The 24,824-nt window shown below is 40.6% G+C and overlaps 1 protein-coding gene across 1 annotated transcript in view; it reads right to left on the bottom strand.

Moving 5' to 3' along the window:
- The window catches only part of SH3BGRL2 (SH3 domain binding glutamate rich protein like 2), a 47,449-nt gene that overhangs the window by 12,674 nt on the left and 9,951 nt on the right, over positions 1-24,824 (bottom strand). Inside the window, exon 2 of the mRNA XM_075497153.1 lies at positions 9,903-10,088. Coding sequence (XP_075353268.1) covers positions 9,903-10,088 — 186 coding nt within the window. The remainder of the gene's footprint in view (positions 1-9,902; positions 10,089-24,824) is intronic.

Genomic DNA, 24,824 nt, shown 5'->3' with positions numbered 1-24,824 from the left:
GGCCAGATGTTTATTTCAGTAATCTCTTGTTGTAGGCTTCCAAAAACAAAGGCTTTAATAAAAGGGAGGCAGATGTCAGCTACAGCTCTATTGTTTGAACAGTACATGACAAACTCAGGCCGATGTGATGTTTGCCATTCATCCAGCAACCATGACAGGGTACACAGACATCAACTCCCTAAGAACCGATATCCCTCACCTCTAAGACAGGGAGTCAAAGTGCAGAAGGGCTTCCCCCATCCAAGCACTGAAGACCTCAAACTGTCATAGTGCCCACCTGGGGCAGGGGTATATTCAGGGGGAGTTAGTGGCAGAATCAGTAAGTGCTATGGATGATAACAGGTCCCACCTCCCCCTTTTGTGCACCTTAGAGCTCATATTATTTTACAAGTTGTTTGGATATGAATTTTGTCAAATGAGACCACGACAGGAGTTTGAGAGAGGGAGGGACTGAAATGGCAGGGAGTTAACTGTGTTAGTCATCCTTTTACATGAAATCATGGCTAAGAGACACAAATTGACTGTGCTACACAGAAGCTCTGCATGCACATGTTTTAACTTGGACATGTTTTAAGGTACCTGTAACTTTACAAGGGACATGACAACCACGTGTTGGTTGTTTTTTCTTTTAGAACATTTTACTCATATCAATATTAGGTGACATCTCAGAGCACTAAGTGAGATACGGATTTCCCCCTTCCACTTGTTTATTTTAGGAATTGGACACCGGCAGAATAATTTTTCAACCTTTCCTTTGTTTTCGGTGGTTCCTTCAGAGAAGAACAGAAACGTGAATCTACTAAAGAAAGAAGAAAGTCACACTAATTGTAATGGCACTGCAATGTATTAACAGCATTTTTCACTTATAAATGGATTATAACTTTGCTGTGTCTTCTAAGTGTGTCTTAGAACTTAATCATATTAGCACGACTACAAGTGAAAGTGAGGTGCACTAAATTTCTTATTTCATCTTGCATCCATATCCTGTGCAATACTGTGTGCCCTCAAAGTATTACTGTCACCTAGTAAGCTTTCCTTTCCTTTCCTCAGTATATTTTAATAGAACAGGCCCTTTATAAAAGACTTTAACCAAAGTAGTCATGATGCCTTCAAGAATAAACCCCTTCTCCCTAAGAAAGTATGGCACAACAGGAATTTTCCATCCCATGCAAAGGAGAATTAGGATCCCAAACAAAATTATTAGTAGCTTCTGTCACACTTACTGATTACCCATAAGTTCTGCAGAACATCAAGGTAATAAATATGAAAATCTAAACGAAAAAAAAATGTGGTATTTTCTACTATCTCCTGTAAAGGTGACAATTCTAATTTTATATTGGTCACCTTTAAATGTTTTAAAATACATAAACACCCTCTATTATTATATTTAGGAAACAGAGTGTCTGAAAACAGAGCAAGTTATCTCCAGAGATGTATCAAATCTTTGACAGCTATTATCTTTATGTGGTGGGATAGTTTACAAGAAAGTACCTGCTACTTAACCTTGAAACAGCTATTCATGAAGTTTAGAAAGCAGAGAGGAAAGAGTCCAAATAAAAACTGCGGTCGTCAACAGGAATGTACTCTCTCTGCTACAGGGTGAACAGCAGCACTAAGACATTACTGATATCAGTTCTAACGGCTCTGGGGAAGAAAAAATTATTGGATTATTTTATTTTTACTGAGTTGTGGAGTTTCTGTTTTTTAAGCTCTAACACTGGGCAGGCTGGCTACTCTATACTTTGCCTCTCATACCACGCTTCCTTTTATTGAGTATGTATCACACAGAACTAAGGCTCTTTGCCTCATGACGCAGAAAAGTAGTGAAGTGGACAGCAAAAGCATAGGTATAGCCTGTAAGTTACAACCATACAGACCTTGTGGATGGTCTGAACAGTATCTTGTTAACATGCAGAAGACCCACGGGCAGGAGTTGCTTTCCAACGCCAGCTTTGCCTTCTATATTCCTTGCTTGAGAAAAGGGCTTAATCAGGAAGATAAACAGTGCTGTGTCACTGGCCCCAGGACACTTACGTTCAGCCTAGGGTCTGTGGACACCCGTGAGTCACAAACTACTCCAATGCAACTGCAAAAGGTAATTAAGAACCATTTCAAACAAACAGCTTAAACTGGCCATACAGGAAACTCTACCTCTGATGGAAAAAATAATTATTCAGGAAAGTTTCATCATCATCATCATCAATCATTAACAGCTGTTATATGATCTCTGAGCAATTCACACTAACTTTTATTTAGCGAGATTATCCCTCTTCTAAAGACAGACCCAGACCACCAAGATGCTAAGTGAGTCGGGTAAGACATCTCCAAGGGTGCAGGAAACTGAATGTAGACTTGCTGAATACCAAATTAGCCTCACAACTGCCCTAGGTCCTGAAGTAAACACACTGCAACAGGCATGCTAAGGTGAATTCTGCCACATTGCTTGAGGATCTAGAGAGACAGAGTTCAAGCTGTAGGCAAGCTGTTATCTGTAGGCACAAGAATAATGACAAACTCCCCAATGACAAGCCAGGGCAGAAACACTGAGGTGGCCTCTAGCCAGTTTTGTTAAATCCTCTCTTTCCTCTTCTTTCTCTTATCAGTCAGTAGTTACTGATTTGTCATTTGACACATATAAAAAAGGAAGAAAAAGAAATGTGTATGAATCTTCCCAGGATCTTTAAAAAAACCAGAAGAGACTGATAGTTAACAGTGCAAAGAAATCAGTGCCACTGTAATTGCCTGTGCATTGAATAGTTTCTCAAGAACACTGCACCTCTTTCAGCAGCCTATTTTATTTCTTTCTTGTCTACAGGTCTTCGCTGCTGTTTTGATGGAGTTGATACCCATATATTACATTTCAGGGAAGAACAATAAGTATCACATATCCCTGTCTCTACTGCTGTGCCCACTAGGCACTCCGTCAGGACTTACCCTAACACTCTAAACCATATGAGCATGAGCAGCTCCCAAGAAAAAAAAAAAACAGAAAAAAAAAAGAGTCAGCCTGCTATGTAAATATTTTCCCTTCAGCTCAAACTCCCACCTGGAAACAGATTTCCTTTTAATTTTGGTTGGCCTAAATTTCAGGCGGTCTCACATCAGTGGCAGATTTCTGCATATAAAATTGTCACTGTTTCAAAGTGCTAACTTGCAGCTTTGTAAGGTTAAAATTAGAGTGCAGTTTCACTGGGAAGTGGATATTTCCAATCTTCTGAAAGATCCAGGAGGCACTTCTAGTCTAAGAAGCATTGTGTATTCAATTGTGGAGATTTCAGAGAAAGCAGAAGAGGGAGGTGTGAGGCACAGGCCTAATTTCAGACATCACTTCTCCAGCATTTCTTGCTTGCTGCAGCTGGCTGCAGATCCTGTTTGGATACATGTACCTATGGCTCCTTACCTACCATGTGAAGAAGATAAGAGCCCTAGCTAGGGACTGCAAATTCCACTCCAGAAACCACCTGTCCAAAATTTTGGCATTTCAATGCTTGGCATCATGCTATAGTCCCTTTGTGAATCTGGCCCTAATGCACCAATCTGCAGTGATTTCTCCATCTATCTGGACTTTCCATAGTCTGTGCAAAAAAGGTAACAGTAAGTAACAAGTAAGTAAGGATAAGTTATTATTTGTTCATTCTTTTAAATAGTGTTTTTAACTTGCAGGATACTGGATAGTTAGCACTATGTTGGATCCTACCAGCAGTACTTTAGAAAAATCTGAATAACTCACATGCCAAATCACTGATGTGGCTGTGTAAAATAAATTCACAATGGGAGATAGAGTATTTAGAAATTTTTCTGTAACCTTGAAAGCAAAGGATTTAGTTAGCAAAAACTTCGAAAATAAACTACAGTCTTCATCTTCCTGTTTTTACTGGGTCTGGCTGGGATGGCATCACCTTTCTTCACAGCAACCCCAATGCTGCTGTGTTTTGGATCTGTAACTAAAACAGCCTTGATAACACACCAATGTTTTGGCTATTGCCAAGCAGTGCTTGCACAGCATCAAGGCCTTCTCCATTTCTCACTCTGGTCCCACCTGCTGCCCGCAGAGAGTAGGCTGGGAGTGGGCAAGAGGCTGGGAGGAGACACAGCTTGGGACAACTGATCCCCATTGGCCAAAGGGATATTCCATACTATATAACATCATGCTCATAAAAAACTGGGGAGTGTTTGTCTTCCAAGGCAGCCATTGCTCAGAGACTGGCTGGACATTGGTCTGCTTTTTGGAGATGCTGAGTGATTGCGTTTGCATCACTTAGGGTTTTTTTCCCTTTCTTTCACTTATTAAACTGTCTTTATCTCAACTCATGAGTTCTCTTGCTTTTGCTCTTCCTGTTTTCTCCACCATCCTGCTAGGGAGTGGGGGAGAGCAAGCAGCTGTGTGGTTGCTGGCTGGGGTCAACCCACAACAGTCCTTTTTGGCTTTTGAACAGGGACTCAAAAAGGTTTGAGATAATGACAGATTCGATCAGAGTGTGCTAGACTGAATTTACAGCTGTTATACCTGCTTAGCTGTTACTTGGCAGACTGTATTGCTGGTCACAATGTTGACTTGCTTGTTCCTGATACTGATTTGTTTTTTCCCTCAGTTGCTCTGCTGCTTGCTCCCTTTCTTCCTGTACATCAAACTCGAGAGCTTGTTATTGGCTGTTTTCAGCTTTTGCTGTTTGCCATGTTGTTTATCACTATCTTTTGCTTTGCCTGGGAGAGCCATGATAAACGTATTGGCCTTGAGCCTAGTCTGGTATTTGGCCCCTGCACTGCTGCCATCCCAGTACTCCAGGAACCATCTCGTAGAGACAATTAGCAATTACACCTTTCTCCTATTCTCCTCCATGAGCCACTTTGTGGAGGAAATGAAGAAAGGCATCTTCCTCTGCTCCAGGACAGAGGTTTCCACCCTTGGTGCAACAGCCCTTCAGTTTCTTGAACACTTCTATGTAACCAGAAGGGTATATTGGTTGAGTGCAGTGAAGCTGATTTGGGCTTTTTGTAAGGTTAACCAGCCAGTTGGGAATGCCACACAGGAATGTGCCCTGAGGCAACCAGTTCCCGGTGGCAAGGTGTATGGGAGAATTTCAGCAGGTGCCTAGAGCAGTTTTCACCTCCGATGGTCTGGGACTTCACTCCTGAACAAACGTGGAATCCTGTTAAATTGGCAGACTGCTTGAAGGAAGGATGCCTTGCATATACCATAAAGACACAACTTCCAGCACTGTGTTGGGGCCTGGGGTAGGCGTATGCCTATGCTCAAAGGAGCGAGAGGGTCTCTGGATCTGAGGACATACAAATGGATACTGTGAGGGTCTTTGGATGTGAGGACATACAAATAGACATTATGGCTAAATCAGAAACCCAACTCTCAACTACAACAGTTGTTCCTGCAGTCAAGAAGAAACAACGGAAGCATAAGTTGACCCATTTAGTAAAGGAGAAAGAAGCTCCTCCTGAGGGGGAGCAGGAGGAAGAGATCATGGACTGGCCAGAAGGCAGACATTTCGAAGCATCGCCCAAATGGGGTGACTCATGTCAAAGAAGCCCTCCTGCATAATAAATTATCAGAAAATGAAAAACAATATGCTCTATTTACCAATGGGTCCTGTCATATTGTGGGAAAACATGAGAAGTGGAAGGCTGCTGTGTGGACTCCCACAAGACAAGTCACAGAAACTGTTACAGGCAAAGGCAAATCGAGCGCAATCAATTTGCAGAAGTGAAAGCTATCCAGCTTGCCTTAGGCATTGCCAAAAGAGAAAAGTGGCCAGTACTCTATCTCTACACTGACTCACAGATGGCAGCAAATGCCCTGTGGGGGTAGCTACAGCTGACTAACTGGCAGCTCAGAGGTAAGCTCACCTGGGCTGCTGCATTGTGGCAAGACATAGCTGCCTGGGTAGAGAACCTCGCTCTGTTCTTGGGTGTGTAGATACTCACACACCCAAGAGCCGTGCCACCAAAGAACATGGAAACAAGGAGCAGGTAGACCAGGCTGCCAGAACTGACATGGCTAAGGTGGACTTGGACTGGGAACATAAGGGTGAGCTATTCATAGCTCAGTGGGCCCATGACACATCAGGACACCTAGGAAGAGATGCAATGTATAGACCACCTTGTGATCGAGGGTTGGACCTGACCACCGAAGCCATTGAACAGGTGCGAAATGAATGCAAAACATGAGCCATGATCAAACAAGTCAAGTGGGTAAGAGCCTCTCTGCTGTGGAGAACAGTGTTTGGGAAAGACAGTGTGGGTTGCTCCTTCCTCAGGAAAAGGCAAACCCCTTCATGGGATGCCTGTTGCTCAAGGACCAGGGTGCACTTGGTGGGTAATGCAGGAGGATGGGGAAACCTGGTGTGTACCACAAGGAGATCTAACCTTGCAGGAAAATAATCCATGATTTGAGGTGTATGCCATAGCTGTATGTGAAAGTACCACAGCAGGAGCCACTCAAACTAACTGAGGATGAGCCTTGTAAGGAACCAGGCAAAATGTAACTGATTTCAGTGCCCAACAACCCAATGCAACACACCAGCTCCTACTAAGGCTCCACTTGTTTGTTTTTTTTTATCTTTTCAAAAGCATCTCCACTTTACTTTTCTTTATGCAAAGTGTACGAGTTCCCTCTTGGAACATGCACTAGGCACTAACATTTCCTTACTCTTACATAGCACTAACTAGAGCAAGGTAGCTGCAGTAATTTCAGATTTACACTACTGTAAATTAGAAGAGTAGGTTCATGTATCTGATTTGTTTGAAACGTAGACTCTTTTCTCACACACTTACAATGTTATAGCAATGTCACTAAGATGAAACAACAGATTGCAAAGTCATAAAAATATTTACATTATCATAGTGTCAGTGCTATGACATAGCACTGGATTATCAGTAAAATGATTTGTGTTCTTGTGTGCTCACAGCTCTTATCTTGTTCACAGGAAATAAAAATGGTTCTTGCCGACTACTTTATTTCAAAATCCATTAGCAGAACTTGTTACTGAAAAATTGGAGAGTGCATCTCAGAAGACTGAGAAAAGGACAAGACAGATTAATGATCATATTTGCGATTATATCGACTCAGAAAAATTTCAAGGTTTTGCTCACACTTCAAAACATGGGGTTTGTCTGTTGGTACCAGAAGGATCCCTCCTCCTGTGGTACAAGACATTTTGTTTTGTGAACCAGTAAGCATTGGTCATCTTTTTGTACCGTTCTCCCCCCTTACACCAGCTATCACATGTTCAGATGGCTGACACCAACCCATTTTGGATACTCACTGAAAACACTGAAGACAAACTTACTCTATACTGCAGTTACATTCTGAAAAAAGTGATTATTTCAAATGGTAATGTCCTAGCCAGAAAAATCTATTCTGAGATCCTACCCTTGTGCACATTTAGTTTTCTACTAAAGCAAAAATGGAGAGAGAAAAAAAAACATTAATGCTTTCACTAACACATAAAAACCAGTATGGCTATGAACATGACATGGAGTCACAGCTCATAAACCATATCCTTGTGAACCTCTATTGAAATAACATGAACGAAATAAAAAGTGTACCTATTTTGCTTTGCCTTGTCTAGCCCTCACACATTTAGAGGAACAGCAATGGATCTGACCACTTTGTATTATAAGTAAGTCTGTATTGTCAGTAACAATGTATAAGCCAGAATGAGTACATAGGCAGTTTCCTGGTGAGTCTGTAGAACTGGCAGGCAGAAAAACAGACAGTGTTTGTTAATAGAGCAAATTGGATTAGAAATTGCCTGGACACAAATCAGGAATGGTAAGCCACAATTTTCACTAACCCAACTAACAGAAAACTCAGTGGGTATTTTTTCAGTTTAAGTTATTTAATAGTGATTATTTTTTATTATTTATGTCAAGATGAACATATGAAAACATTCACTGTGGAAATGACAAAGACAGACAAGTTGTGCAATGTCTGCTGACTTCATCTAATTGTGATATTTTAACCCCCTTTCCAGCACTGATCTCCCTTGCCTCCTGCCTAATGTTTTGCCTCCACTCTATTACCTAAGCACTTCATTAACTAATGCAGTAGGCTAACTGATGAATGTTGGAGATCCTGCACATACTTCTTCCTTCATCCTAGAAAATAGTTTCTTTCAAAGCATGTTTGCTCTTTAAATATGTTCATGCAGACAGTGAAGTCTAGTAATAGGATTAACTCTGCTCAACCAAAACAGCTATCAGCTGAGCAGACAGATTAACAAGATCATCTCCCATGTTGCATGACATCTTCCTTGCTAATTCCAAACAGCAATTTCTAAGACTAGGTTAAAACATGCTACAAAGACAAGCTGAAAGGGTAAGAAACAACAGCTTAGAACATTGTATTTCCCAGCAAACTAAAATCACACAGAACAACGTAAATGTTGTTATTTTTAAGTGAGGGGCTGCTCCATAAGTGAGGGTCAAAAATCCCTTCCATGTCCCAAATACAATTCTTTAACTGACATTCTTACCCAGAAGTAGGAAGATACGAGTTATACTGCTGAGGTAAAAAAGTAAGGCCAATACAAAACATACTAGAGGAATGTTAAATACCTCGCTTCAAGAAGCCAGTTAGCTGCTGCATCATACCCAATCTGTTTGCTGCAGAGGATCCTAAATCACTTCTTATACGCTTCCTACATTAGGCTAACAATTGCACTGCAGTCAAGAGGCTCTCAGCGGATCTGAACACTCCATCAGCCAGAAGCAGCTTAGTTACAGCACCGTTGAGTCTGGCAGGGACTAAGTTAGAACCAACTTGGATGTATCTCCACCACATCGTAGTCAGAAACCCACACAATACCCACATTTACTCTGGTCCAGCTATTATAACCACAGAGACCCTCTTCCCCATTTCATTCTCCTACTGAATTCACAGACAAACCTTACCCAATCACTTCCTGATGCAGCCAGGGTGGCACATCGTACCTCCCTTTTTCCCATTTGCTAGTCCAACAGGTACCTCCAACCTGCCTCCTAAAGGATGTACAAGTCACACGGTTGAAGATGCAGCAAGGCAAAGAGGGCCCAGCTGTGGTCTTTTTACAACATGTTGTTCAAAGGTGAGTAAAAGTTCTGGGAAGGTTCTCCCAGACTACAACAGTGCCCAAGACTCAGAGCTGCAGCATACCATTGCTGGCTAAGCAGGAGAGTAAAACATTCATATGATGCCACTCTTAACATATCAAAGGCTACCGCTTCAGCTTGCACTAGCGGATGGAAGTGTTATTGCAGCTTACACCATCAGAGAAACCAGTCCACCCATCAATCTGTTGTCAGATTCACAGGCTCTCATGCTTAGCAGTCTTTCAGCAGAGGAAGATAAGTCTCGAGCTGCTTTGCTTCAGGGAAAAATAGAACTGTTCTACAATTCAAACAGCAAATAGTTTTCATTTATCCTAGAGACTCTGATTGCATAAGGGTTCTCTGAGCATAAATGAAATTTACACTATGACAGCAGCAGAGACGGAGCTTAATTACAATGACAATATAACTCAATCTAGCCAATGTTCTCATTTACTGTGCCAAAGATTTCCTTCTGAATTTTTATGCTTGGACTAGACCCAAGTAGCAAGAAAACCATAAATCCCCAGCTTATAGTGGGGTTTCACAAGGGACTTTACTGTCAACAGGTTTACGTGAAGCATGTGACATTAAAAATCCTTACATTTGTGGAGGGAATCCACCAGCTGAGGACAACTTTAGGATTTACAGATGAATGATATCAATTTTCACTGTGTGATCATCGCCTGCCCCTATCACCCTGAACTGTCACCATTAATTAAGGTACTACTAGAGAAAGCTCAACAGCAAGTCCTGGCTTTTTAAATGGCCAACAGGGTATACTAATGTATCATTCATTGACAGCCATAACAGCTACTTACTCCACAGTACCGATCATCACTGAATATCTGTGGTGGCAGTGGATTGCCTTGTGCGGGCTGCCTATCTTCAGGAATATTTTTATACATCCATTGTCTTTTCTCCTCTGACATTGTGATATCCACTTCTTCAAACTCTATGCGATTGGCTTCCAGAAACCTCACAACATCTTGCTGCCTCTTCTTTATCTAGATGAAAGAAAGAAAAAAAAAACAATACTCAGAGCAAGTCCACCATAACCCAGACATGCTTACAAACCTGAGAACATTCCTCCTCTCCCATCCCACTTCCTCATTTCTAGAAGGCTGTTGCTTTAGCTCAGCTGTGGGAATTTCAGTCTTTACTCTCTAAAGATGCTTTAAAAAAAATAATCTGTATGAGACTTTTCAGAAGCAGGAGTTAAAAGAGGTAGCTTGTTTTCAAAGCCATTAGGGCCTACATTTTTAAAGTATACAGGCATCTAGAAATGCAAGGTAAGCAACCTGGCAAGCCCCAGAAGAATCTGCTCCAACAAGTGTTCAATGAGATAAACATGTTGGTACATCTAGAAAAAAAAACCACCCCAACTACACACATTTTTGTTTTCCTAGACACCTACACATCTTTTAAAAATGCAGCTTGATGGTTCCTTGAACAAAGCTTGTTGAATCTTTAATTAAGACTGTCTGTCTGCACAATACACATGCCTAAAAATAAGCATGATCTCAACTCTTGAAAATTAACTTCATTGCCAAAAAATGCATGAGGTTTGTACTAAATGTATGGGATTTCTGCCCCTCAAGGAGATTATCATCTTTATACAAAAGCCTAACAGAGGCAGAACACTGGCAGTTTTTAGCTCATTGTAGCTAGCTAAGATCAACCCTTAACAGCTAGCTGGGCTTCAAGCAGATACACTCAGGTGAAGACTACTTCTGCCTCAAATAGGACTTTATATCAAGATAGCAACCTTTGAAATGAAAGTCTGTAGGGCCAAGGAAAGCTACCTGGGCTCATTCAGCTAGGTCTGCTCTGCATTCTCTTCAGTCCATACTGTACTTTTTGCATCTACTTAATGAAATTAATTCTTTCAGAAAGGAACTATAAATTATATGCTGTATTTTTTAAAGTTATCATCCACAGCATTACTTGAAGAAAAAAATACAGCTTTAATAATTTTACAGTATTCCTGGAGTGTCAGATCCATGCAGTTGCTGACTGGCATAAAGCCCAGGTGGATGAATCATGCCTGTGGGTATCATATGACCTAGATACTATTTGGAAATCAGAGGATTTTCAAAGTGCATGTGCTAGTTGTTCTTGTCACACAACCCATTCTGTCTACCTAAATGCACCACAAAAAACCATAAATTTCAGAGGCAATACTGATGGAATCAGTTTCCTTGAAATAAGAGGGTAACCATCCCAAGAAACTGCAAAGACAAAGCTCTGAAATGATTACTGTCTTTCTTAAGAAGTGGGCTGCATAGTAAGTTTGTGTCTCAGTGTCTTATTCTTTTCCCTTTTCTTACATATACTGGTGGGCTCTTCTAGGCATATGTGAAAGGATCACTTTTTCATACAGAAGGCAGCTCCTAAAACTACGTGCAAATAATGCATTACCAACAACAGCAAAATTACTGTATCATCATCACTGCTGGTACCCAAGACAACATGCCTTTCACTGTCTCCCTAAAAATTGCAAAGACAAATTCTGTTGTCAATGTAGAAGTGCAAGACAAAAATATTTTCCTCTGTCTTTCGCCAAAAAAAAGCTGCAAAAGAGGCCCAAAAGAGACAGACTGAGATTTTCTTAACACAAATATTAAGTATTTGTTCAAACAGAAACGAGATGTCTATAATGATGTGTGGGAGAGGTCATTTCCTTATAGTGGAGTACTGCTAAAACCAACATGAATTCCTTCCTGCACTGGTCTGAGCAACTAGTAAACTACATAGTGCCTGGGCCAGCCCTCCAGCCCTGAGGCCAAATATGCTGGTTTTGGCTGGGATAGAGTTAATTTTCTTCACAGTAGCTAGTATGAGGCTATGTTTTGGATTTGTGCTGAAAACAGTGTTGATAACACAGGGATGTTTTCGTTATTGCTGAGCAGTGCTTACACAGAGTCCAAGGCCTTTTCTGCTTCTCACACCACCCCACCAGCGAGTAGGCTGGGGGTGCACAAGAAGCTGGGAGGGGACACAGCTGGGACAGCTGACCCCAATTGACCAAAGGATACTCCATACCATATGGCGTCATGCTCAGCATAGAAAGCTGGGGGAAGAAGAAGGAAGTGGGGGGATGCTGGAAGTGATGGCATTTGTCTTCCCAAGTAACCGTTACGTGTGATGGAGCCCTGCTTTCCTGGAGATGGCTGAACACCTGCCTGCCAATGGGAAGTAGTGAATGAATTCCTTGTTTTGCTTTGCTTGTGTGCGCAGCTTTTGCTTTACCCATTAAACTGTCTTTATCTCAACCCACAAGTTTTCTCACTTTTATTCTTCTGATTCTCTCTCCCATCCCACTGGGGGGGAGTGAATGAGAGGCTGTGTGGTGCTTAGCTGCTGGCTGGGGTTAAATCACAACATCTGTAAAAGCTGCACCCTCTCAGAGTGGCTGCATGCAAACTGTACATGGGGAATGATCCCTGGTATGCTGTAACATCTAAATCATGGCCACGAACTGTTTGTGAGACTGCAAGTAAGCCTTGGCCAAAGCTGTCTGTGCTGGGAACCGTTCTAACAGTTTCACAGTACCAGAGTACTCCATCGCTCAGGCCCAGGCCACAAACCAGTACACATGCATCTACATGTACGCATTTTCATCTGCTGTCTTCCAGTAGTCTGTACACTGGGCACAAGTTTAACTGCAACTCAGATTTAATCAGATCCCTAATATTTTACTGTTCACACCATGAGAATTCTCCCACATTTCCTAATCTCTCCTTTTTATTTTTATAAAACTAATTAAGATGTTTAAGTGAAATAAATTGTGGGGTGGTTTTTTTTAGCCAGAAGCCTTGCAATTCTCCACACAACATCTGCATGAGTTATCAGCTGTGGATGTGCCAGCTGCATAAATTTAAACAAAATGCCCTCAAAATTTTTAGCCAAAAAAGCAGCATCTTCTCCTCCTTCAAGTGATTTGATTCAAGTCTGTAAACTGAAACAAGAGCATTAGTTACATTAAAAATTCTATTAAATTATGCCTTGTTGTTTAAGATGGATGCTCAGAGCATCTGCCACAACAGAAGCCAGTTGATTATTCCCCAAGAAAACCACAGGACCTTTGTCTTCCTCTACAACTGGATCTGTGCCGCAGGAGTGCGTCAGCCTCACAATCCTGCCTGCAGCTCTCATCCGTGGTTACTCTGAGCTATAAAAACTTCCAGCGTTTGACCACATGAAACACTGAGCAAAGACAACATGATACAAAGAGCAGTGTCAGTTCTCCCTTCCTCACTAGCCTATGCAGAGGATCTGAGCTCCTGTCAAGACCCCAGTGGCGAAAATACATCCTCATCTGACAAACTACAGAGGTGGATACTTCAGTCCTCTTTGTGAAACTTAGCCTTGCACCTTGCTGCTTCCAAGGTTTCCAGTGTGATGCAACCAAAAGGAATCTGAAAAGAGTATTCATATAATCAGAGGTACCATGTTCAGAAAAACTTGGTTCGTGGCTATTCATACATCACTTTGAAAAAGTACCTGTATTCTTACAGGATAGACTGCTTTAGCATCAAAATATTTTGGTTTTAATACGTTTCAGCACACCAGAAGACACTGCCAGATACACCATCAAAATATATATCCATTCTGAAGTTTCAGAGGAAAACACATCCCCCATTTAATTTTGTATTCTGTAAAGAGACTGAAGCTTCCATATGCATCCTATTTATCTCATCTCAAACAGGTATTTCAATGTCAGGTTTTTTTAAATTTCCTTGTAGTCCTGAAAGAGTATTTGCCATAAATACAACTAGGAACAGGCAATATCATCTCTTTTTATTAAGCAGTAACACTGACTTTGAAACAAAATCCATGTCTCTTTACATAATATGATCCTAATCTATCTTTAACAAGGTGAAGAAAACTCTGATAGAGCTAATAGTCTATTATCATAACACAATGTTTGTATCCCATATTTTTAGCAGGCTGATTGTTTTCTGAACATCATTTCTGTGGGTTTGCTTTTACTGTTAATCTATATTTTTATTCACAAAAGTAAGACAGGAAAAAACTCCCAGAAACATCTCAATTTTATCCCGGTATTTGGAGCTGGTCTCCTTATTAGGATTAAAAAGCAGAAAAATAGGATGTCCATTTTGACATACAGGACTGCTAAAATGAGCTAATCACTTGTTCAGTAGCCCGATTTACAAAAAAAGTCTATCATCTCAGCTAAAGTATCCCAGCTTTCTCCCCTAGTTTTCATTTCTTTATACTGATTTGCAACAGGTAACAGGAGGATACACTTTCAGACTGCTTTGGAGAAATACTTCAAAGACATCCTCAGGGCAGGCCTGATGGGACCACTGGGATTATCTGTTCTGACCATCAGCATTCCTGAATTAATTCCTCTTAGGAGTAAAAAGTTTCTTTGGATTTTTCCCCCTAAGCTCCATTCTTGAACTGAAAATAACAGAGAATCTGCCAGCCTTTGTAAATTGTTCCCATAGTTAATTAACTGCCTTCACTTAAAGTATTTGCTTGCTTCTGTTCAGAATTCACCTCACTTCCAGCTTTCAGCTACTTTACTTTTTATATCTTTGGCTAGACTGAAAACTTTTCTGTTATAAGATTTCTGTTTCCCATACAACTAACATGGTGGGGGAAACATATCTCCCAGCTAACCTGAACAGTCATCTCTGGTAAAAAGATAAATCCTGTCACTCATTTAACAGCAGAATAAGGATGTTACCATCATAAATCATGTCCAGACTGGACCAGAAGTTTAGCAAAATCAGACCACAGCCTCTATCCGAAATGCCCTGGAAGCTTCTCATTACTTCCAACAGGTCACAATTTCCTTCTTTTTTTCCCTCTCTATGCTTCCTGAACCTGTTTTCAGAAGATCTTCTGTACTAGAAAGGCTTGCCTACTGACAGCTGCTGAATCAGAGGAGGATATCATGTGGTCTTTCCAATACTAAATGGTAGCATTTAATGGTACCATACTAAATGGTAGCATCCAATACTAAATTTCATTATTTTATACTATTTTAACCAAGACATTCAATACACTGCAAAAATCTCACTAGTCCAGGATTTATCTAACCCAGATAGGATAAGTGAATATTACTTCTACTATACTACAGGCAAGATGACTCAAGTAGCAGTATTAATAGAAACTGTGAAATAGCCATGATTAAAGAGAACTTCTCTGCCTTATTTCATTAGCCCAGTTAATATAAATGGGACAAAGCAGACACGTTCTCAGTTTCAAATCTCTTCACGATGTCAGCAGGCATGTCGCTGAGTGTCTGGTGCCCACAAAGTGGATGCAGGAGGTTGGTCTTCTGTTCTGGACTCTAACCCCCACCTTTTGGAGATAAGGCATTCCCTGGGCTTCAGTCCTCCTGCCTGCAAGTGGAGATAATGACAGCAGGTACCATTCAGTGCATTGGCTGGTGAGTGAGAGGTGTAGCACTGACTCTCCTACAGCCTCTTCATCCTGGAACTGAAAGGACTGAAAGCCTAACTTGAACTGTCCACTCATTGCAGACAGACCCCAGGAACAATTTCTAACACAAAATCCCACCCCAAAAAATATTCAGACCACACATGCTGAGAACAAGGCTTTATGATGAATATCTTCTAAGCTGGCTTGTCAGACCACAAACACATTTTAGACGTCTGACATTTACAAAAATAAAACAGAATGCATGTCTAAGTCCACCTCAAAGACTTGTTTCACAGACTGGCATATGTCTATCTAGAACTGTGCCTCTAAAGATGGAGATGGTCCTGCTGGTTCCCTTCCTCCTCTTTCAATCTTGTTACTCTTTCCTGACCTCTGCCCGTACTCCAGAACTGCAGCAGCCATGTTATCCACTCACTGACTCAGCTGAAAACTGAATGTATTGCATTTGGCAGGGGCACCTTTAGGGTGCAGTTTGATGATACAGCTAAGAAGATCTCACCACTGGCTGTCACTGAGATGACGCAATGTTCCTCCCTCCTGCCAAGCAGCTCCTGCAGCTTTCCTTGCACAAGCATAATGCAGGAACCAGGGGAAAAAGGGAAGGAACATCAATAAATGTCAACACCACAATCTCATCAGTTTATATCAGTAGCAAAACCGCACCCTAAGAAAATGGCTCAGCAGAAGCTGAAGCATGACCAGCTACAGGTATTTGAAATATGAACTGCATAAACAGCATTTGTGTTACATAAACACAAGCTCCAGCTCACTCCCACAGCTGAAAATATGAAATAGGAGCCCCTGCCTTTACAAGTCATGCAAACATAACCAAAGGGATTGTTGCTGTGCAAAATGCAGATGTAATATAGTTACTGCAGAGGATTACTAAGCTTCACTTCTCGTACAGATGAGGCTTAATACATACTCCCGGATAATGAGATACTACACTCTTAACGAAGAGATGCAAGCCCTAACCACATCAAATGAACAGAACTCTAAACACTGTTAACTGCAAACCTACACATACCTTCCTTAGAAAAGCAAGGAGGAGGCAACGCCTCTCACAAACACACTAGGTAACATTTGCATTCTTTTCTTCTGTTTCCCCTGTGTTTCTGCTTTCATACAGAAGCAATGAAAAACAATCTCACACATTCACCAAGGCTGACATGCAAATCCTCAGGGTCCCGTTACATTTGCAACCTGTAGCGACAGAGACTTCCTGCCAAATTTCTCTTTCTTTGCCTGGCTTAGGAAAGGAGAGCACAACTGACCCCTGGCAATTTTTATGGAAGAGAGATGGTAGTGCTGTGACAGACCTTTACGAAGTTTCATATAATTAATTCATTGTTCTTGGCACAGGAAAACACAACTCAGCTATGTATGTAGGGAAAAACGAGATGAGAAGCTGTGGTGAGGTGAAGGAGGGTAATAAAGAAGAAGTTTAAAAAATAAAAATTAAAAAAAATCAGCATTACATAACTATCCCCAAAAGTAAAGTAAGTGGCTACCTGCTGTAGCATATACTGCATTACATGGGATAGAAAGAAAATACAGACTCCTGAGAACAGACCTCCAAATAGCTAAAACCACCTTCAACACTTCATCCTCAAGAAAAAATGTATGTTAATGTTTCAATATCCTAAAAATTGACCATGGAACTTTTCAATCTGAAAAGAAATAGAACAGTCCCTGAACAGTGGCCACATGCAGCCTGCACTGCCCTGGTCTCCTGCTAGCAGCAATCTTCTGCTTGCATACAGAGACATAATTAAGGACACGCCATATGAAATACTCTATTGAACTGGGAGGGCAATCTGTTCAGCTTTATGCAAAATAAGTTTGCCGGTCCCTGGGAGCTGCTGAGACACTGCTTAGCCAGGCAATCTGCACACCTTTACCTGTGTGCAATGTATGTATGGTGTCTTTGAAAGAGTCCAGTATTTAAGAAATGCAATTAAAATTTGAGCCAGATTTGGTTTTTTAAAGACTCCTAATCACAAGCAGTCAAAGGAAAACATATTATTTCCTTTTTCTATAAAGCTACAGAAGACAGTAAACTGCTTCATGTCCAATGCCTGCTAACCTCGTATTTTCCTTGTCAGATGTTGCACTATGATAAAATGCATGTAAATCTATTTCTGTGTATCTATGTCTATTACAAGCTGACAGGGAAAGTTTCTTATTTAAGTTTTTTTTTCATTAAGAAACTATTGTTCTCTGTGCAAGTAACAAAGTAACACTTAGAAACACAAAGGAGTCTTTAGCAAGTACAAATACATCTATCACTGTGCAAAACAAGAGATGATGGGAGTTTGCTCAGGGGTTTATTTGGTATTATTTCAGTAAGCATGTAAGAGAAAAGGAGAGGCAGATACAGAACAAACAGAAAAAGGGGAAAGACCAAGAAAGGAGAAAGAGAAGGTTCTACAGAAATATCAGCTGCAGCCAGTTCCAGGCAGGGTGCCTTTGAGCTCTCAAGTCACTTCTAAGTCTACTTCTCTTTATTTCTTCTATTTCAGGAAACAAGACTTGCCAATGATGTACACAAATTAAGTAAGTGATTCTATCATCATTTTCTTCTGGCAGTAGTAACAATGTGTTCCTACAGTGCTGCAAATCCACTTACATATGAGTCTCTGATGGACTGGAGGAAACTAGATGCTATGAGACCCAAATCTTGGCTCATTACTTCCCATCAAAAGAATAAGAATGCCCCTGAAGCTGGATCTTCCAATTAATGACGTGAATTTGTATTCCGTTGCATCAATGTGAAACCAAAAAACCAGCATTGCTTGTGGAAATAAAAAAATGGCTAAACCAAAGTGAAACTTGAAGACTTTGCAACAGGAACTGAACCAGAACTTGGAAGTTCCACTGAGTGCACAGGCAGGTAGCTCCAAACCAGAGAGACCTTGACAGACTAGCAGCCAGAGGGGTCCATGCAGACTGAGAAACGTAGTGAGAGGATTCCCAGCCCAGCCTGGCAAGCAGCAGGTGACTGCCAGATTGAAGGTCAGGATGCACTGTTGGTCATTCTAGTAGGGAAGCTTGCAAAACCTACTGCCAGTTTGGATCATAACCTACAGCAAGAGCTCCATTCTGTGGAATTACACTATCCTGAAAACTTCTACATTTCTATTTGACAAAATGCAAGCTGGAAATTATATTTGTGCTACAGATACAGGATCTTTCCTAGTCATAGGTATTTTCTTGTGAGGACACTGAGAAGGCATACTGGTTCTTCTTCGGCTGGGCCTCTAGCTAAAAGAGAGAGCAGATTACCAGAACGTGCTGCTAACTTGATCTGTTTTTAAAAATGTCTCAGTCAACAGAGAGCCAAGAAGTTTCAAAATTATTAGAATTATGTGCTAGGACTTTTTTTTTTTTTTTTTTTAAACAAGATCGGGTATCCTAGTGGTTGGCACAAAAGACAAGAGAAACTTTGAGCAGCCTGGAGGATTTCAGGGATTCATAAAGCATATTTTCAGCTATCAAAAACTTCTCCTGATGGAACCATCCTGCAGGACTAGAATAATTAATTTCAAAAGACTAACAATTCAAACCCTAGCTGGCAGCTAACTTCTTTCAATAGATAGATGTTTTTGTTTGCAATTTACCATATGTTTCAGTAATTCAAGAGAGTGGTTAAAAAGAAAGTGTTATTTTTATCCATTTTTCCAACAGAAACCTCTCAAAGTTGCCAGAGAATAATTTAAATCTCCTGTTTAGCATTCTACATTTAACTCCTCCTCATACTATTCTCTTTTGTCAGTAGCATATTTATAGCAAGTATTTTGCATCATGAAAGAAAGCCTTTCAACAAGCAACATCTATCTTCTTTTTCAAAATATATACTACACATAAATACAAGTATGATAACTGCAACCTTTATTAATTCAGCTACTCTTTAGTACCTCCTAATTAAATGCAAGTTGTTCTCTTATCTCCATGCTATATTACATTTATTCATGTTTATTTCTTTTGATTTCTGTAAGTTATTTTATTCTGAAGAATATCCTTTGCTTCCCAGTAAAGTCCCAGTTCAGCTAGGTAGTTGAAAACTGTAAAGTTCTGAACTATTGGAAACTCAGCCCTTAGTCCTGCAGTGACAAACAGAAAATCGACCTTTGCATCTCACAGTTCCTCCTGCGGAGTTAGGAGAGCTGGGAATAGTTTAGTATCTTGTACACAGAAGTCCAACACTGCTATAGCCGAAAATCTGCAGAGATTTAAGAGATATCACTTTGTTAATGTGAATCAAGCTTGCTTGGTAGAATTATGATTTTGTGGAGGGAAGAAAAACATGATAGCTATGTTTTGTTTCTTTATTTTCTTAAAATGTATTAAGTATTTGGTAATTGTTTAAAGTTCACTGAAATAGCACTGAAGAGAGCAGTTTTCTAAGCAGGTTTTGGAAAGTAAGCAAATGCTATAATACTTGTATGAGTCAGCAGTGTGCCCTGGCAGCCAAGAGGGCAAACCGCATCCTGGGGTGCATCAAACACAGGTTAACCAGCCGGTCAAAAGAAGTGATTATCCCGCTGTATTTAGCATTGGTGCGGCCTCACCTTGAGTACTGTGTGCAGTTCTGGGCCCTTGTTGTGGTTTAACCCCAGCTGGCAACTAAGCACCACACAGCCTCTTGCTCACTCCCCCACCCCCGGTGGGATGGGGGAGAGAATTGGAAGGGCAAAAGTAAGAAAACTCATGGGTTGAGATAAGAACAGTATAATAATTTAAACAAAACAAAACAATAATAATAATAATAATAATAATAATAATAATAATAATAATAATAATAATAAATTGTAGTGAAAAGGAAAACAACAAAAGAGAGAGACAGGAACAAAACCCAGGAAAAACAAGTGATGCAACCACTCACCAATGCCCAGCCAGTCCCTGAGCAGCGATCACTGCCCCCCGGCCAACTCTCCCCAGTTTATATACTGAGCATGACGTCACATGGTATGGAATAGCCCTTTGGCCAGTTTGGGTCAGCTGTCCTGGCTGTGCCCCCTCCCAGCTTCTTGGGCACCTGGCAGAGCATGGGAAGCCGAAAAGTCCTTGACTTAGTATAAGTACTACTTAGCAACAACTAAAACATCAGTGTGTTTTCAACATTATTCTCATACTAAACCCAAAACACAGCACTATACCAGCTACTGGGAAGAAAATTAACTCTATCCCAGCTGAAACCAGGACAGCCCAGCAATTTAAGAAGGATGTGAAGGTCTTTGAATGCGTCCTGAGGAGGGCAACAAAGCTGGTGACAGGGCTGGAAGGAATGACAGGATGCATGGGAATGGTTCAAAGCTGCACCAGGGGAGGTTCAGACTGGACATTAGGAAGCATTTCTTTACCACGAGGGTGGCTAAACACTGGAACAGGCTTCCTAGAGAGGTGGTCAATGTCCAAGCCTGTCAGTGTTCAAGAGGCATTTGGACAATGCCCTTAATAACATGCTTTAACTTTTGGTGAGCCCTGAAGTGGTCAGGAAGTTGGACTAGATGATCGTTGTAGGTTCCTTCCAATTGAAATATTCTATTCTATTCTATTCTAAATTCTGCAAAGAAAAATAAAGTTTAAAAACAAAAAATCTCCCTAACAAGAAATTCACACACATTTCCTATTATGTAACATGTTTATCACCTGAACTTTTAAGATGAAAACACACAATTGTGGGGTTTTTGTGACATGGTGAGTCAACAGAGCACTGAAAGTGTTGTGAACTAGTTCTATGTATTTATCAGTCACATTGTTTTGTAACAACGAATAAAGCATCCCCAGCTGTATTTTCTGTACTTACTGAAAATGAGATATAAAAGCAAATTTCTTGGCACTAAAAATATAGGTCACATGTCTTCCTTCTCATTAGCTTTAAACATCAAAACCCAGTGGCATAGGAATATTTATCTATTAGAATGGATAAAAACACCTAGCAGCCCATGAGATGTAGTAAGTAATTAGCCCTGTTTCATCTGGGTGGGGTCTCAGTTCTGTTAGCTCAAGACGTAAGTCCCACTGGCCACCTCCTGCCCTTCCTGAGAGGCTGCACCCTCTATATTCTGTCACTCAGGACCCATAGCCCAACACCCAGTTACACCCAACGGCAGCTCCAGATATTTCCGAAACAAGAGCTAGTTGATTAAGAATGTGGAGCCCACATGCAGCAGAGAGTTTCCTGACAGTATAGTAGAGTTTCAAAGAGACATTAAGGCAAACTCCAAGACTACAGTACTGCCTTAGCCCAGCAGTGGCATACGGGGTTTCATGGAGAACCCTGTTCCCACATAAACACAAGGTCACATCCATATTTCTCCCACACAGCTACTAACCCCCCACCATGAATTTGAGAGAATGATTGGACACTTGGAATAAACATCTAGCCTTTCCCTAAGAAGGACTATGCTTGCATTTATTTGTTTTCTTATGCTGAAGGATCAGAGATATTATTATTCCAAAACACGCCAAAGAATTTGAAAAACAAGTTTGTGAAATAAAGCTGTCAATACTTTCACTATTTTCTCCTGACAGCTACTATCTGCACAGCACAGATGTGTCATTCTGCCAACTACAGATATACACATCCCTGACAATGCACTTCAAAATAACAGCAGTTACAGCAGTGCTAGTCATTCAGAATTTGTTGTGCTAAGTTTTTACGGATATTTACAGGTTTTCCCAGCAGTATATGAAATAGCAACAGAAAAATGCATTTGCGGCTCTAGACAAATGTCAGATTTCAGATAAAATGGGACTGTATTACTGCAAAGTCCTATCAGTATGGTTTTGTAAGGCTAGGATGATGGATTTTGTTGATACCATTCTCTAAACTAGGGCTGACTGCCACTGCTATTATTCAGATCAATAACAGAATTACCTTTGACTCAAGTGAGAGCAGATTGAGGCTTCTAACTTTATTAACAAACCTCAACATTATTTCTCTTTCAACAAACACAACTATATCCATGTAGCTTGTGTGTTCTTGCAGCTCCATATGTGCAAATTACCTTTTCCTTTATAATTCTGCAGCCCCGTTTCTTAATGACTAGCTGCATCCCCAAACACAGCAGCCATAGGATTATTATCCCATAAACTGCAGACACATCTCCTGTAAGGTCAACAGGAGTCACCTCCACATAGCCAAAGGTATCACTGAATAAACCCATAGATTTTCAGACCCTCCTGGGGCCTGATGCTGGGAACCTTTACCAGAAAATAAACCTTGCTACAGGCAAGCCAGTCTCAGTGAGTAGGAAAGGACTGCTTGTACATCAGGGCCTTCAAGGCAGCTGTCTTCTCTGATCAAAGACTAGTTTTGTATCTCCTTTCTAACTAATTTTAGCTTCCTAGCAGGTTCCTGCTGAAGAATTTGATGCTATCTAAATCCTTCAAATGCCACTCCTGTCTCTGCTTCTATATAAACATATCAGATCACTCAATTAGAGATGCTTCAGAAAGATTGTCTGACCTTAGGAGATGCAGATCCACATCAAAGGTTTAATGCATACTTGAATTGTGTTTCTTTAGATTAGACAGGGATGATAATTTCACTAACCCTGCAGCAAATGACAGGTTTCAGTTCCTGATGCTCTATTGTTCATCAGATCAAAGGAAGCTTTCTTTCAAATGAAGACACACAAACATTCGCTTGCCTTTCTCTGAAAAACAGACCCCAATTCCATGAATAAGAAACCAGTTTTTAATTTATTTGTAATGTTATTACTAAATTGTTCCAAATAATCACTCATAAAGGTTTTAATAGCACAGATAATACCCAATATCATCCTCTACAGCATATGAAAATGTCAGGAAATAAAACAAATCTGTGAAAGTTGTGATGGAATTTACACCATTAAACTGATGCATTTTTTTTCTGAGTCGCATTCTCTTAATTCAACTGGGATCTATCCAGTGAATTCAGAGGACCCATGTTGCATAGCAGATTGGTGAAAAGGATCACAACGGGCTGTATCTCCTAGCATGGGAAGGTAAACAAAGTTCTGTCTTTTTGTAAAAGCATCAAAAGCCAAAATCCAACAGGAAAAACTTATCAGCATGTGTGAAAGGAACATACACAATCACATTTTGATTTGTATTTCATATGGAGTACAAGTTCATGGTTTCAGGGCTCTGCCTACAAACAAAAGCTCTGAGGGTAACCCTGCTGGCAGAGTTTGCAGCAGAACAATCCCATGAATTGTGATGTTCAGAAAGCCAGAAACTGTGGCTGTTTAAGGCTTTGTCACAAGCAGAAGCTTGCTACCCTCCTCCTGATGAAAGTTCTCATCTCCCCTGCAACAACAGCAAAACTGGACACGTCCTGGTGCTGCAGATGCTCAGTTTCACAGTTCAATGTATTACTAGCCCACTTTCAGCACCCATGAAGGCAAACACACAATACTGCAACCAAAGAGGCTAGAATGCAGGATGCATTCTGTCCTGGAGCTCTGCAAGAGGCAGAAGAGCAACTTTGAAGTTATCAGCAGTAAGGTATTAAACTGCCACTGCTAGCGCTGTCAGAGCTGTCAGATAAAAATCTTCATAACATTGTTCACACTGTTACCTTTTCCCTAGGTAGGAAGGGAAATATTTATGCCACTCTATGTCCCCATTAGCCAGCACAATTATATCGGTGGATATCTTATATTAGTATAACTATTTTGATGTTTTATAAGCATCTCATTATCTGAAATAAGTTACATAAGTAAAGCTCTTAAGTGTAGGCCAGACACATGGAATAAGAGAGATAGCTGAGCAAGCACTGCGATTTTAGCACTCTAGCTTACACAGAAGACAGACATCCATAGTTACAATTCCATAAAGTCCAGACATTCAAATAAAGGAGCAGTCATTTTTGACAGGGCCCCAACAGATGCTGACATATCTTGAGCAACCAATATGAGGCACCAGGACGTTCTCTTTATTTCTCTTCTGGGGATGCAAAAATCAGTAGTTTATTTTTACCAAGTGATACTTACTATCTATCAGTGATTCCAAGGTTAAGAAACATACACACACACACATACACACAGATATAAATATACATAACATATACATACAATATATATACACATAAATATATATATCAATATGTATGTGTACATGCAAAAATACACATCTACATATGTATATTCAAACAAAAGGCAGGTTGATACATATGCAAAGGTCACTCCCAGGCATTAACTTCTGCAAGTTTATTCCTTGCAGTAAAATGAGAAACATCTTGCCGTTTTCCCCATTGTCTTACTAGGAATGGTGGGGATTAGTTATTCAGAAGTAAAACAGCAAAACCAACA

This window comes from Mycteria americana, chromosome 3, assembly GCF_035582795.1.
Source record: "Mycteria americana isolate JAX WOST 10 ecotype Jacksonville Zoo and Gardens chromosome 3, USCA_MyAme_1.0, whole genome shotgun sequence".
In the NCBI taxonomy this organism is placed as follows: Eukaryota; Metazoa; Chordata; class Aves; order Ciconiiformes; family Ciconiidae; genus Mycteria; species Mycteria americana.
The sequence above is the reverse complement of the archived record's forward strand: the minus strand, read 5'-3'. Positions and strand labels throughout refer to the sequence as shown.